At 54.0% G+C, this 14,735-nt stretch overlaps 5 protein-coding genes across 5 annotated transcripts; 3 read left to right on the top strand and 2 right to left on the bottom strand.

The window, feature by feature from the left end:
- Nucleotides 1–901: 901 nt before the first annotated feature.
- CLUP02_15412 (uncharacterized protein) lies at nt 902–1,186 on the top strand (the record flags this gene model as incomplete). Its single annotated transcript, XM_049294336.1, has 1 exon — nt 902–1,186. The coding sequence occupies one exon, from the start codon at nt 902–904 to the stop codon at nt 1,184–1,186; it is 285 nt and encodes a 94-aa protein (XP_049151482.1).
- Nucleotides 1,187–3,167: 1,981 nt separating this feature from the next.
- Nucleotides 3,168–4,179, top strand: CLUP02_15411 (acetyltransferase; the record flags this gene model as incomplete). The annotated part of the gene is made up of 3 exons (XM_049294335.1): nt 3,168–3,472; nt 3,603–3,855; nt 3,928–4,179. 3 exons carry the CDS (start codon nt 3,168–3,170, stop codon nt 4,177–4,179), a joined length of 810 nt encoding a protein of 269 aa, XP_049151481.1.
- A 660-nt stretch (nt 4,180–4,839) lies between these two features.
- On the bottom strand, nt 4,840–5,781 carry CLUP02_15410 (uncharacterized protein; the record flags this gene model as incomplete). The annotated part of the gene is made up of 2 exons (XM_049294334.1): nt 4,840–5,711; nt 5,778–5,781. 2 exons carry the CDS (start codon nt 5,779–5,781, stop codon nt 4,840–4,842), a joined length of 876 nt encoding a protein of 291 aa, XP_049151480.1.
- Nucleotides 5,782–7,094: 1,313 nt separating this feature from the next.
- Nucleotides 7,095–10,584, top strand: CLUP02_15409 (lon protease 2; the record flags this gene model as incomplete). Its single annotated transcript, XM_049294333.1, has 7 exons — nt 7,095–7,563; nt 7,630–9,725; nt 9,800–9,969; nt 10,035–10,091; nt 10,180–10,263; nt 10,312–10,413; nt 10,467–10,584. 7 exons carry the CDS (start codon nt 7,095–7,097, stop codon nt 10,582–10,584), a joined length of 3,096 nt encoding a protein of 1,031 aa, XP_049151479.1.
- A 79-nt stretch (nt 10,585–10,663) lies between these two features.
- On the bottom strand, nt 10,664–14,722 carry CLUP02_15408 (uncharacterized protein; the record flags this gene model as incomplete). Its single annotated transcript, XM_049294332.1, has 19 exons — nt 10,664–10,754; nt 10,880–10,972; nt 11,028–11,106; nt 11,166–11,267; nt 11,574–11,713; nt 11,821–12,036; nt 12,110–12,142; nt 12,204–12,248; nt 12,437–12,678; nt 12,753–12,798; nt 12,884–12,964; nt 13,292–13,318; nt 13,375–13,483; nt 13,560–13,589; nt 13,658–13,719; nt 13,824–14,030; nt 14,157–14,204; nt 14,258–14,504; nt 14,596–14,722. 19 exons carry the CDS (start codon nt 14,720–14,722, stop codon nt 10,664–10,666), a joined length of 2,025 nt encoding a protein of 674 aa, XP_049151478.1.
- Between the last annotated feature and the right edge of the window lie 13 nt (nt 14,723–14,735).

Raw genomic sequence — 14,735 nt, 5'->3', positions numbered from 1 at the left:
ATTGAAAGCGCACTTGTCTGTGCAAATACACAAATAGCATATATTTATGATTACAGACAGATACATGTACGTTAATCCATGGAATTGAATTTGTCCCCGCCCAGTTTGCATCAGGAGCCTCCACCTGCACCTGTCATGGCAAGCAACATCTAGATCCAAGTCTCATGTTTACCAGAGATTAAAAGAGAGCTATCTCGATACGTTGTACATCACAAAGCTTAACTGTCGTCATCTAGGTTGCCGAGAACGCCCAATAAGGATTCTTCATCGAGTGACATACTGTAAGTAAGACAACATGAACCGGTTGGCGTGCCTCAAAGGAATTATGTTCTGACCTTAGGTGTCCAGGTATCTTGTTGTCAGAAACAGCGTTAATTACCAAAACAGCGCAAAGGTAGGTACGTCGCGAGCGCGACATGTAACCTGTACATGTCCTCGGACTTGCCCAGGTGATGCGTTGCACCTTCCATTCACTCGCATCTTGCCTTGATGCTGGGCCAGGCAAGTACGATGATGTAATATGGGTGACATCAACCCGCTGTTCTGGACTGACAAGTTCCATTCCATTCCATCTCGTTTAACATACATCAGCAACGACGTTACTGTTCAATGGAGAACTCAATTCTACAAGGCTTCCGCTCTACTTTTTGAAAATGCCCTCAAAGGCCGTCTAGAAGGGGCTGGTCTCACCCCCAGAAGCTCTTCTGGGGTTTCGAATGTATACATGCCATTCGCTTTCAACTTCGTTCTTCACAGCTAACTCGGAGCAGAGGTTGGAGGATTCCTGTTCTCCATCATTCAAAAACCACAAACGGCGTAAACGAAGGCCAGCCTGGCAGCACGAGATTCCCGAGAGCAAGACACACAATCGATCTACCAACGATGAGCGCCGAGTAATACGATGCAGCAGTGCCCAACCAACGGTTCAACGATGCTCACATCACTCCTCATGCTTGGCAGAGCACTGCATATGCACCCCACGTGCGAAGGATGGCGCGGTAGTCCAGCTGGCTTATCTCATTACTCGTCACTGCATCTGCACCTCTTATCTCGGCAACATTCCTCGCCTTTGCCCACACAACGCAAACCAGCAGAGCCTCCAAGACGCCAAGCCTATCCGCCTGACACTCACTGCAACTCATCCCACGCAGGTGTTTGTTGGGTCAAGCCTGGGAATGGGAGCTGATTCCCACCCTCCCAATAAATCCTTTTTTCCGGGCTGAAGCCCAAGCTGGAGCGGCCGCGGGACACGGAATCCGCCACTGTGTGCGGTACATCCGGACACCGAACCCGGGAACGCCGTGGACCCTGACGGAGCTGATGGGGATCAGTGGGACGCATTGGCCGCAGGAAGTGCCACAACGTACTATGCCGTTATTGGCATGTACAGCCGCTGCGATTGGTCGACTTCGGGAGTTATGTGACGGTTGATCCAAAGATACAGGCCACAGGCCACTCCCAACTGACGATCTCTAGGATACCTGACCCAACGACAGGGTCTCGCCAGCCTGCCTTTCCCCGCACACCGGCTGTCTTCCTCCATCTCCATCTCTCGTCACCGAGACATGCTCCAGTGAGGATGCCTTGCTCTGCGGCATCCGCCGATGCTCCTCAACCATTCAACCACACTGTTATTAATCAGGCCGCTTCTACAAGATCATCCTCTGCACTAGGTGGAGGCGAGCGGCGTTGGCTAGACCTGCATACCCGTACACACCAGGTCGGGATGGCCACCGTCAGTCCTGATGCGGTACACGAACACATGCCCAAATCTCCACGGTCAACGGCCTGGTCTGTTGCTTGAAAGCTGCAGCCCAGGTCACCCCAGCCCGCCCTCCCCCTCATCAACGTTTACGCCGCTGTCCTCGTGCCACCTACTATTACGGCATATCCTGATAGTTTGAATCCCATCAGCATGGTTCTGGCTAGTGTTGAGGCAAGCCAAGCCGGGTATCAAAGGTGCAAAGGTAACTTTGCCCGCATACTGTCGGTGCAAGCAGCATGGCACGACTGCTTCCCCCCTCTGCTCTATGCTGTGCGGGCATCATTGATGGTCGATCCAGAGTTCTCGCCGTGTTCAGCTCCTCGCCCTTGTCGGAATCAACAAACAATGTAGAGTACCTATCAACTACCGCCACCGCAGTCTCACAGGCGCGTGTTGATCCAATGCCCTGTGCCTATCTTTCCGTACCTACCCTCAACGTCCTACATCTCACAATCGCTACAGTCTCAAGGTTTCTCAGCTATCTGGAGACCATCCCGCGCAGGAGTTCCTCGACTCTCTCCACAACCTCCACTTCCCCCATCATCCCAGCTCGTGGTCTCACTCCCACTATCCCTCGCACTCACTATCTCTCAGACTTCTGCCAGCCTACCCCTAGTGTATCTAGTGACACTCCCCAAGCTACATAACCCCCCAGCTCCTCTCCGCTCCTCACCTGGTCCCCCTTCCGCTCCTCTCCTCTCCTCATCTTATCGTAATACGCTCTGGATAGGCTCTCACCAACAACACTGTTTGGCTTCCTACCAAGACAAGGATAAGGATCAAAGTCCTTTCTGCATCGAGAGTTCCTCGTCTCGAAGGCCCCAAGAATAGGGGGGCAGATCTCTGGACACGATCACAGCCGCGAGCTGTGCTTTGTTGCTAGACTGCTACTCACTGGTCTCGACCAACATTCAATACCAACATCCATTCACATACTCTCAAACTCTCAACACGATACTCCTTCAATCAACGTCATTTGACAATTTGCCTGACAACACCCACCCACCAAATCTCTTTGCCCATTTATCGCATATCGCGTTTTGTGAAGACACTGCTGTCTCCCGCGTCTTGCTGACGACCCCATCCCTCAAACATCGAACTTCAACAAGCCTACCTAGCCAAAGGACGTAACCCGTCAAAAAAATCATTATTGATGTCGGTTGACCTTCGTACAAGCCTCAATTGCCTTCGCCATCCATCCAGGTTTATGCCCGTCTCGAGAACACAACTCTCGAGAGACCATACGGGTGATAGTATACAGAATTTAAGTACGTCGGGTTCAAGCTCACTCCTGAGTGTCCCACCGCCAGAGTGAGATAGAGAGGCCCGTAATAGCGCTGACAAGAAAACCAAACAGATTCGTGAACAAGACAGGCTCTCCTGTCGAAAATTGAAGCCCGTCATGGAGCCCGTAAGCAAAAGCGTCACCCTTGTCGAGCTCAAACGTTCTCTCGTGCCCCCGAAATGGGAGGATACCGTGCGTGTCATTGGCATGTCGGAGTGCAAGGAGGCCGGCCTTTCGCTGGCCCACGCCTTTGCTGCTGATGATCTTAGCCAGTATCTCCTTGATGCCGACGATATGGCCAACCTATCGGCCGAGTCGAAGTGGAAGCTGCACGTCGACATCATGACGTACATCGCAGCTGCCCACTCTCTTAACGGTATTGTCACCACCATTGGCTCAGACTACGATGCCGTTGCGCTGTGGTGAGTTTTGTGTCTCAGTTTTTTCCTGCTTTGCTCATGACGGCATGGCATCTCATGACGACCCTGTCCCGCTCAGAGGCTTTCCCTATCAAAAAGCAATATTGGACTAACATCAGACGGATCATGATAGGATGCCTCCTGGAAAGGACACTGATGGATGGTTGACTATCCTCCGCAGCGGGTTGTGGCGGCTCTATTTCCAGCTATCTGTGGAAGCTAGACGTCGATACTACGACGAGCTACTGCCTCTGCTGCATGACACCAAGCTGGAGGTCATGGGCGAGCGGGACAATGATTGCTACTACCTGGTCTACCTAGGGACCAAGCCCAACGCCCGGGGCAAGGGGTATGCGAAGAAGCTGCTCAACGACATGATTGAGAGGGTACGTTGAAGGATCGCCATCTGGATTCTTTTCACAACTGTTGCATCGTGCCCTGACTAACTCTTGAAACAGGCCGACGCGGAAAATCGTGCCGTCTACCTTGAGTCCAGCTCTCTGTCTAATAACGAGTACTATCTCAAGTATGGTTTCGAGTTTAAGCGCGAGATCCGGATGACGCGTGGGGACACACCCGTCAGCTTGTTCATCATGGTCCGCGAACCACGCGCGCACAAGAGCGGGGGAGGTCAGACGTACTCGACCGTAGTCTCGAGCAACATCAAGCTGCAGATCAACGCCGTGATGAAGGAGACGGCCAGGGTCTGAATGGCGGAGGGTGTTGAAGTTGTGAGCATCCTCCATCCTTCCTTTCGACCTGGAAACTGGTGATGTGATGTGTGTGCTGTGCGTTTTGATTCTGCGTGTCCGGAGGTGGTGTAGTGTTACCTGCCTTTTTTGTGTTGACGATCCCTTCATTCATGGCTGCGGTCCTTGTGCGCAATGCTTGCCACCTGTGTCTCATGCTGACCACAGCTCGACTTTTTAACATTGACCTGAATGGGCGCGTCTGGTTCAACACCGACGCTTATGCGTTTGAAACTCACTGTCCCTACTGCAGCGGCGATGGAATGATGTCTTTGTCGATTTTTACGAATGTTTTTGGATTTCGTCCTTTTAGTTTGCTTGTATCTACCGACTAGCTCTAGCCCTTCATTAGAATACTGACCGATTCACTCATTTCAATCATATCAATGGTTTGCGGTCTTTCCGCTGGTCCCTCGTCCCTTTTCAAGGCCTCACTCGTGACAGCATACCGACCCGGTTGCTGACACCATGCGTGACTCAACACTCCCGGTGAAGCCACCGTTGTGATTTTTCCCCTCTGCCCACGGGACTTGTCCTCCCTACTTAGCAATTCTGACATTTCCCTGACGCTTTTTCGATCCACATCCATTCTTGTCTCCGCACACTTTTTGGCTTCCAAATTTAATAGTCGAGGATAGCCCAAGTCTCGTCGTCAATGGTGGTGTAAATCAGACCCTGGGAGAGCAGCTCATCCGCCGCGTCTATCGTGGCCCGCATGGCCAATCCCGCACCGCTCGAAATCTGGTTCAGGTGCACGCCCTCGTTGCCGCCGGGGGCATTGTTGATAAAGTTGAACATCTTTTGCGCGTTCGCCGAGACACCTCTAAGCTTGGAAGCCTGCGCGGGGTTGCCGCCGCCCGCCGCCGCACCACCGGCACCGTATCCATCTCCACCGTCAACGAACATGCCATCTTCACCTCCTCCCGCACCGCCGTTCGCCGCGGGACCGCTGCCGTCGGCGTTGAGGGGTCCCTTTGTGAAGTAGAGGTGGACGTAGGTGGCCTCGAGGAGGTGGTAGTTGACCTCGTTGAAGTCGGTGACGGGGCGGATAAAGTGCGCGCCGACGTGGCGTTTGCCGTTGAACGACTTGAGGCGGCCCCAGACGCGGACGTGGCCCTCGAGCTCGAGCTTCTCGTCGGCGTCGTCCTTTTTATCCGTGTCGACCCACTTCTTCACCTCGATGAGCCCCGTGCCGTCGTCGAGCTTGAGGGTGATGTTTGTGGGCTGGGGCGAGATCTGGCGGATCTGGGCGACAAAGGTGACCTGGGTGACGGTGGCGCCGTCGATTTTGAAGTCGGCGCCCGGGTAGGCCTCCTCGGCGTCGATGACCTGCTTGATTGTGACGGGGCGGAGGGATTCTTCGCTGTAGGCTTTTCCGCCGCCGCCCTGGGAGCCGCCGCCGGCGCCGCCTTGGGAGCCGCCGTAGACGAAGCCGCCTGCGTCGTCGCCGCCGCCTGCGCCGTAGGAGGTTTTTGTGAAGCCGCCGTATGAAGCTGTGTAGGTAGGGTGAGTGGTTAGTTGAGGAGCTTTCGAGGTTTAGGGGAGTGGAGCTGATGTACTCATTGTGTATGTGGTATCTCTGAGAAAGGGTCTGAAGGTTGTCGTGGATATGTGAGGTCGACGGGGATTGTGATTTTGGGGGTAAGAGGACGACGGGATGGTGGTTGTGGTGGGATGTGTGGTGGTGGTAGGTGGTTTTGAACGGGAACGCGTCTTTTTGCCTGGCGACGCGACTGGGGGTTTAATTGATGTGCACGACGTGCAAAGTGCCACCCGCTGCCCGCTGTGGAATGCTGGTGCCCCGCGTTGGGACCATGACTGGATGAAAGCTGAGGGTGGGGGGCTCTGAGATTCAAGATGACATAAGCTACAAAAATGGTCTGTGCTCAATGACACCGGTTATCGGGAGCCGACTGATATCAGCTGTGGTCTTCAGTCGAGATAGGTAAGTTTATACGGTGACGGTGACGGTGAGTGAGTAAGTGAGTGAGTGAGTGCCTCACTTCACCTAGACGTTATTAGTGGGCAATCAGGAAAGATTGAGTACTGGGAACCAATGTATTACTGAGGTTCTGTAAGATTGGATGCAGTGGCTCGAGTGCCAACGGTGCACTGATTACATATCCTTAATTCTGAGGTATGAATCCAACGTATCGACATGTCATGATGTCTGCTAAACAATCTTCCTTACCCAGCACATGTCTCTTACCTCCAACTTATTTTGTATTGGGAAACAATTCGAAAATTCTAGTGACTCTCCGACCTTGTTGACCGATGACTCTAGTGCACAATAAGAATACGAATCACATGAATTCTAGATGAGGCCAAGTGAGGTTCCATGAGGTTCTCTCCAGGGTGACTGACCGATGTGGCGGTTGTCACTGCTCCGATTAGCCTCGGCTGACGGCGATTGCGGAGGGTCCCACACTACCAGGGCCCCCACAACGCCTTCAACAGCGACTGGATCACTGGAGCTGGACCGCCTGGAGGATGTGGCCCGACGCCTGAGTGCCGCGACCAGGGAGCTCCTCCTCCTCTTTCTCGGGACTTTGGGGGTGGGCGAACGTCCAACGTTGGCGCCGGGCGTTGCTTCTGACATCAACCATCCCAGCACCTCCAAACCCAAATTCCCCTTTTGCCTTTCCAGTCTTCCATCTCCATTGTGACAACATCCCACCCGTCAGAGCCACGCCATTGAAGTAGCATTTTCTTTCGACTTCCACCGTATTCCCATACCTCAAACTTGTCATTTAGAGCACCCTTCTCGCTATCCGATATACCCTCCCCATTGCTATCGTCACCGTTGCCAGGCAAGGTGCACGTAAATCAACAACCAACTTGTACATCACACGACATCACCAACAACTGACTCCCACATGGCGCGATCTCAAACGAAAACCCTCCCCGTCATCCCCCTCGCCCGCGGCACCATCCTCCTGCCGGGTGTCGCACAGCGCATTCCCGTCACCGCCGCCCGTCCCGACATCCCCGCCCTTCTCGCGAACGTCTACACCCGCGCCGCCTCTGCGGCCCCGAACGAGCGCATCGACTCCGTCCCCATCGCCTGCGTCCCCGTCTCTTCCCCCTTCGTCGGCCCCAATGGCCAGCTTCTCATCCAGGATGCCGACCAGATGGACGAGTCCCTCATCAAGGAGGTTGACCCTGGCACCGCTCGCAAGTCCGATCTCTACAACTATGGCGTAGCCGCCCGCATCACAGGCATCGAAGGAAGGGGGACTGCCGAGTTCGCCCTGCGGGTGGAAGGCGTTGCAAGAGTTCGGGTTGAGAAGGCCACGCAAGAGAGGCCGCACTTTGAGGCCAAGGTCAAGTACTTCCACGATGAAGGTTCGCCTGCCCCTCTGTCTGCCCAAGTCATAATAAACCGTAGATGATCGCTAACAATTTGCGCAGTGACGACGGATGCCCAGATGCAAGAACTCTTCTCCCTCCTTAAACTTCGATCCCGAGAACTCGTAACGATCCTTCGCATATCTGCACTCCTCCCCAGAAGCCCAGACAGTCCCGGCGGTCTGTCTCCCCTATTGACGAGGAGACTTGAAATGTTCATCAACAAGAAGGAGCTGAAAGACGCTGGTCAACTAGCCGACTTCATGGCCAACATTGTTGAGGCTTCATACGAGGAGAAACTCGAAGTTTTGGCTGCCCTCGATGTCAAGGTTCGCCTTGCCAAAGTCATTGAGCTCCTTGACCGACAGGTCAGCGGGATCAAGAACAACTTCAAAATCACCACCTTCACCAGCGTACCCGTGCAGTTCCTCGACAAGATCAACGATAAAACATCACGTCGTGTCGGCCCCAACGGCGCTCCGCTGCCATCCAACACCATGTTTCCTCCAGGCCCCAACGGCGTCATGGGTCCCAACCAAGACGACGACCAGGAGCCCAACGAGCTGGAAGAACTCAAGAAGAAGCTGGACAAGGCTCAGCTCCCGCCCGAACCCGCCAAGATGGCCCAAAGGGAGTTGAGGAGACTGAAGAAGATGATGCCCGGTAATCAAGAATACCAAGTCACTCGCACTTGGCTGGATGTGCTCTCCGAGATTCCCTGGACTGCAACCACGGATGACAGACTGGGACCCGACACACTCGCGAGAGCTCGCAAGCAGTTGGATGAGGACCATTACGGCCTGGACAAGGTCAAGAAGCGTTTGGTCGAGTACCTGGCCGTGCTGAGACTCAAGCAGTCCATCAATGATGATGTTGAGGAGCAGATCAAGCAGGCAGAGGCGGAAGCGGCTCCTCCAGCCGAACCTGAGAAGGAGAAGGAAGAGGACGCTGAAAAAGCGAAAACGGAGGAAGCCAACGCCGAGTTGGAGGAGCGCGCGAAGTTGGCAAACACCAAGATCGAGGTTCTGCGATCAAAGCGGATGGTGGACCGGTCGCCTATCATGCTCTTGGCCGGCCCTCCTGGTGTTGGCAAAACAAGTTTGGCAAGATCTGTCGCCATGGCGCTGGGCAGGAAGTTCCACCGGATCTCGCTTGGCGGTGTCAGAGACGAAGCTGAGATTCGTGGTCACCGCCGGACGTACGTGGCGGCCATGCCTGGTCTGATTGTTCAGGGGCTCCGAAAGGTCGGCGTGGCAAACCCCGTCTTCCTTCTCGATGAGATTGACAAGTTGGGCATGTCCAATGTTCACGGCGACCCGTCTGCAGCCATGCTCGAGGTCTTGGATCCCGAGCAGAACAACTCATTCACTGACCACTACGTCGGTCTGCCCATCGACTTGAGCAAGGTGTTGTTCATCGCCACGGCCAACAGCCTAGACACCATCCCAGCCCCCCTCCTTGACAGAATGGAAACAATCTATCTGCCGGGATACACAACGCTCGAGAAACGCCACATTGCCATGCAGCACCTCGTGCCCAAGCAAATCCGGGTCAACGGACTTTCGGACGACCAGGTCAACTTTGACAAGGAAGTCGTGTCCAAGATCATCGAGTCTTACACCCGTGAATCAGGCGTTCGTAACCTGGAGCGCGAGATTGGCTCTGTCTGTCGTGCTAAGGCTGTCGAGTTCGCCGAAGCCAAGGACGGAGGACAACTCGGGACTTACAAGTCACAACTCACAGTCGACGACATCGAAGAAATCTTGGGCATCGAAAAGTTTGAGGAGGAAATTGCCGAGAAAACAAGCAAGCCCGGTATCGTCACCGGCCTGGTGGCGTACAGTTCGGGCGGCAACGGTAGCATCCTGTTTATTGAGGTTGCCGACATGCCTGGAAATGGCAGCTTGCAGCTTACCGGTAAGCTGGGAGACGTGTTGAAGGAGAGTGTTGAGGTCGCTCTGTCCTGGGTCAAGGCGCACGCGTACGAGCTGGGTCTGACGTCGGAACCGGCCGCCAACATCATGAAGGAGCGGAGCATCCATGTCCATTGCCCTTCGGGCTCGATCCCCAAGGACGGTCCCAGCAGCGGTATGGCGCAGGCCATTGCTCTCATTTCTCTATTCTCCGGCAAGCCTGTACCTCCTACAATGGCCATGACGGTATGTCTTTCCCGAGTGACAAAGTGGACGACCATCGGAAAACCGGTACACTGACACAACATTCTGTACTACAGGGCGAGATATCCTTGCGCGGCCGTGTGACTGCCGTCGGGGGCATCAAGGAGAAGCTCATTGGCGCACTCCGAGCTGGTGTCAAGACGGTGCTACTCCCCGCGCAGAATCGCAAGGATGTGAAAGATCTCCCCCAGGAGGTCAAGGATGGCTTGGAGATCCTCCACGTCAAGTAAGTCTTCTCCCACCCCCTCCCCAAAGTGTCTTGCATTTCTGTGTCTCTCTCGCTTCCTGAAGTCGTATCACCCTCTCACCAACTACCCCGTTTCCCATTGGCGCCGTGCTCCCGACGCGGTGATCCCTTTGCCTGCCGCTATGATCCCTGGTCCTGGAACCGTTCTTCACAATGTGCCGTGTGACTGACCTTCTTGCCCTACTCCAGTCATGTCTGGGAGGCTATCCGACTCGTCTGGCCTGATTCCCAGTGGCCTGGCGCGGAGCCATACCCTCCCATCGAGAGCCGATTGTAGATTGGCAAAATAAGGGGTGGAGGTGTATGTGATGCTCCCTCAAGACCATGCACGCCGCGAACACTCACTTGTTTTGTATTACTCAACATCATCACCACTACGGTCATTTTTCAACCGAGCCGACCTCCCCTGCCACGACTGAGACTGTATGTAACGAAGGGGAAGGGAAGCGGCATTGCACACATCACACACTGGGTAGTATGGCCATTCGGTTTCGTTTCGGCGTTTTTATAGGTGTCTCGGGGCGTCGCGGGACGGGCGTCCAAGACATTTCACTTGTCTCGTCTCGCCGCGACGTGTATTGTCTTTGTTCATAATGCGTGTCGCAAAAGGAGAATGCTACGTGTACATGTTTCTTTTTGGATCATTTGATAGGTTCTTCAATGGCATTCGCTTTCAGAGACTCGAGTTCTGATAACCGCGCGTCACGTCGTAGTTGGCTAGCGCCGCGAAACCGTATGCAAATGTTGGAGTGACTCCTTTTGCTCTGCCACGATGTTTCGTGACGGTGTACATGTGTGTTTGATGATGGGTTACTAGCCTACTAAGTGCTAGTTTCCCTACCTAGGAAGTAGGAACATGTGCCTCGGGCAAAGATGATCTCTTGTTCACTCTCCATGGTCTGCAGCATCGACGACACCACCTTGGGACATGTCCCGGATATAGTGCTCGCTCGCTTTAGCTATGCTGCGGAATGTGTAAACACTGAATGGTCTCTTGAGGTTTGGATAAGTACCAAGAATTCGGAAATGAGGCAGACAACTGAAAGTACATACGGGTCTGATGTTCACGTTCTTGCATGATTTCTGGCGGTATGCGGCGAGGCACGATGGCGTGGGCTATCGGGCGGTGTTTCTCTATGGCGCATGCCTATGATGAGGGACCTAAAGAGGGGGACCTCCGTTGTATTTGATGATCAGGTGGAGGTCTTGTAGCTTTGCGAAATCAAAATATTGTTGCACTCTGTTGAGCTTTCTCAAGTCAATGAGACTGTGAAACTCTTTGAGGTGACAGTTTACATTGGCGTATCATATGTACGGATGTATATAATCTTCGTGAGGGATAGGATTTCCTCCTCCCCTTCTTCACTCCTCCTCGCTTCAACTCGGGGGCAACGCAGGTATTCCCTAACGGAGAGGATGGGGATTGCCATCCCGCCTCCCCGTCTGCGTTTGAATTCGTTCCCAGATCGTTGGTAAGACGGGGGGGGGTTAGCCTCCACATCCCTTTACCGACCGCGAAACGAGACGCGGCTACCCGCAGGTGTTGGGAACTCGAGATACTCTTCGTCGGGGGGTTGACAGACCAATGGAAGGGAGCGAGTTGAAAAGATGAATAATGATGGTACATCTCGTTCTCTCGTCGTCCCTTGGGTTCTTCCACAGAAATTCGCAACATTTTAATTTGACACCCTCCTCTGCTTCGGCTCTGGCTTCGTCTGCCAGTCTGCCGTCAAATTACAGTGTGAAGCTTTGCAAAAGAATGTAGAGAGTGAACAGGGTGGAACTATACAAAGTAGAGGGGAGCTTCAGCGTGCGGCCTCTGACCAAGACCGTGATAAGACGAAAGCATAACTGTTAGGACCTTTCACCTTCTTCATTTTGACATGACGATGTCGATATGTCTGTTCTACACTACGAATGAGGCCTCCCTGGGCCAGATACCATACACCACGCCCCCGAAGGACCTGGTGGCAAGCAATGCCGAACACCATCACCACCACCACCGGTGCCTGATCCGTGTAAGCCCCGACGGAGAACAAGTTCCAGCTGCCACGAACAAAGAGCTAACGTAGAGCAAGGGGAGGAAATCGCCCGGCCAGTGCTGGGTAGTATCCATGACGGTGCCTGTTTTGTTACGCCGTCAACTTGACAACTACGAGCGCTCTGTACACAACGACTTACATGGCGTACACCCCCCTCCCCCTCTATTCTACACCGTCTGATCCCCTCCGCTCGTGTGCCACGACATAACGGAGAATCTACTGGGACTCGATTAGCGAAATCTCCTTGTTCCACAGGATGGTGCTATCCTTCTCTGTTACACGGAGAAGAGAAAGAGGGAAAAAAAAAGGAAAGAAAAGGGGGCGTGGTAACTCTGAGGGACAATGTGCTACGGAGAATTTTTTTTACTTTTCTCCTTGGGGGTTGGGTTTCCCCCCCTTCGCACGCCATGTCCCGTTCCTTTTCCATGGGTAGAATCCTGCCCGTTGTGTTGTCATGCTGGCCACGCCGTCGCGCGGAGGTGGCTTGACGATAGTGTAAGTCGAGCGGAGAGGCTCGTGAGAGAAAGATGGAGATGAGGACAAAGTCTCCGAGATGGTAACTTCCTCGATAGAGAGGGCGTGAAGATGAAACCAGTTGGAGAGTAGGCTGAAAAGGCTCCATCTCAATGTTCTTCATGCTTCGAGACTATCATCATGCCATCTTTGACCGAAACCTGCATGGTGTTTGTTAGCGGGGAAATGGGAAGCTCGTATTAGCACAGACAGACTCTTGAGCATGCCAAAGGTGCTAAAACCACGTCTTGCGCTCGGGTAGGTCAATGAAAGGCATGAAATAAGCTCAGCCGTCATCGCAGAACCTCAAGGAGTTGCGCATTGGGTATGTGCATTACACTTCAAGCCGTGAGGCGAGGCCCCGTACCAGCAGGCGCCAGTCGTGCACCCGAGCTGGGTTCGCATCGCTAGGTCCGGAACTATTGAAGATAATCAACGGGTCCGGGTGACGACGGCCGGGAGCAGCCTCGCGCCGTTGCAGTCGGGATGTTTTTCATGACAAAATAATTCTCCCTCCCCTTCGACGGCTCTTTATTCTCCGAAGACTACGGAATCCGGGAAATGAATGATCTAGCTCAGATCGCGCGCGCTAGAACCCCCATCATCATCATCACCATCATCAAGGCGGTTCTTTATCTCTCTCGGGACTTTTAGAATGACGAGGTATCAAGACCAGCTCGAGCATCCGGGTTTTTTATCGATATACCAGCCGGGCGGCTCAATAGTTCTGCCATGGCCTCCGCCACCCGCTCGGGCTAGTAGGAAGTCTGTCGCTGTGGCTGAAGTGTGCAATTTTGACGACCAGTCGAGCTGGCTAGTCCAACTCTACTGATCAAGGGACTGCCGTTCTTTGGCTCTAGCCTCTAGGTCCGCTGCCATCTGCCATTGCGCGTCTGCCCGGACACTAACAAGAACGATGGCGGCAGATCTTGGGGCAGCTACATCAAAGTACCGGAGCCATGTGGAAATGAGAAATTAAAAGGATGCTTCTTGGTATCGAACCTCTTTCCTAACTTCGCTTCTTTGTCCAACTCTGATATTGCCCTGGGCCATGATTTTCAGAGATTATTTGGAACCAAGTTACGGTCAGTGTGTCCGATTATTGTGCAGACCCTCAGCCTCGTCGGCAGGGGCCGATGCGATGACGTCGAAACCGGGCATCGGTGCCCCGAGGCTGGACGGCGATTGCCTCTCAGGTTACCGGTCCTGGGGGGGGGTTAGATGGAGAGGCCGTTGGTTGGCACGGTTGGGTATCAAGCAATGCTTGATGAATATGACCTGATGTATCTAGCCACCGTGGCCACGTTGCCAAAATGCCTCGAATCGTCAAAATCATTGCTCAGTTGAGATCTTGTCCGATGCGGTTCGCCGACAGGGTTTGCCAATGAGATCAACGCGGAGCCCAGCCGGCTTCCACTCAGCATCTCCGGTTTCCAAGACCCTTGCAAACTAAGGCGTAATTCAGCGCAGACCGACTCGAAGCCGCTGCAATTGCGAGGATTCAAAGGAAATGATCAGGGTCGTTCCGGACGCCCTCGACTGTCCATTCGTCTCAGAGAAACTACTGTGAATACGTCTTGCGTGGTGAGTTGGTCTCGATAGCTTGTCTACGTCGCATTGACCGCCCAGTAGGGGAAATCGTCTTCGCGACAGATGGTGCTTCAAGATGTTGGCAGCTGGGTTTCCGACTGCCGTGCAGCCGCGAGACCCACGATTCTTCGTATATCCGTGGCAGCGCAAGATCCTTTGGCAATCCGCCCACTACCCCATTTTGGTCCGATGTGGTAACCTTGCGAACGATCATGAGGGGATCGCTCGACCGAATGGGTCGCGTCATTTTGTTCTGCCAGGGAATGGGATGAACCTGAAGAGGGGTAAGCATGGGAGCAGGGCGCCAATGCCAACCGGCCGGGTTGTAAATGCAGAGAGAACTTGAGCTTCCCTTGCAGCGGGCGGGCACTATTGTCAGTTGTATGTACAGGTACTCTTGAGAGCCGGAGGGCGGGGGGGGGGGGGCACCGAGTAAGTATCGTCTGCAAGCACATCCAACGCGGCTCGGGTGAATCTGCGGCGTCAGACAAGGGTTTAAAGGTTCGTCTGATGTCTGTCTGGCAGGACTCGATATTTTCCTTCCCGCTGGTCCCTTGGCCGGCCGCAATTGTAGCCAGCCAGGTCATCAGAATTCAGATG

The sequence above is a fragment of the Colletotrichum lupini genome, chromosome 8, assembly GCF_023278565.1.
Source record: "Colletotrichum lupini chromosome 8, complete sequence".
NCBI lineage: Eukaryota > Fungi > Ascomycota > Sordariomycetes > Glomerellales > Glomerellaceae > Colletotrichum > Colletotrichum lupini.
Note: the sequence above shows the minus strand (reverse complement) of the source record. Positions and strands in the feature narration are given on the sequence as shown.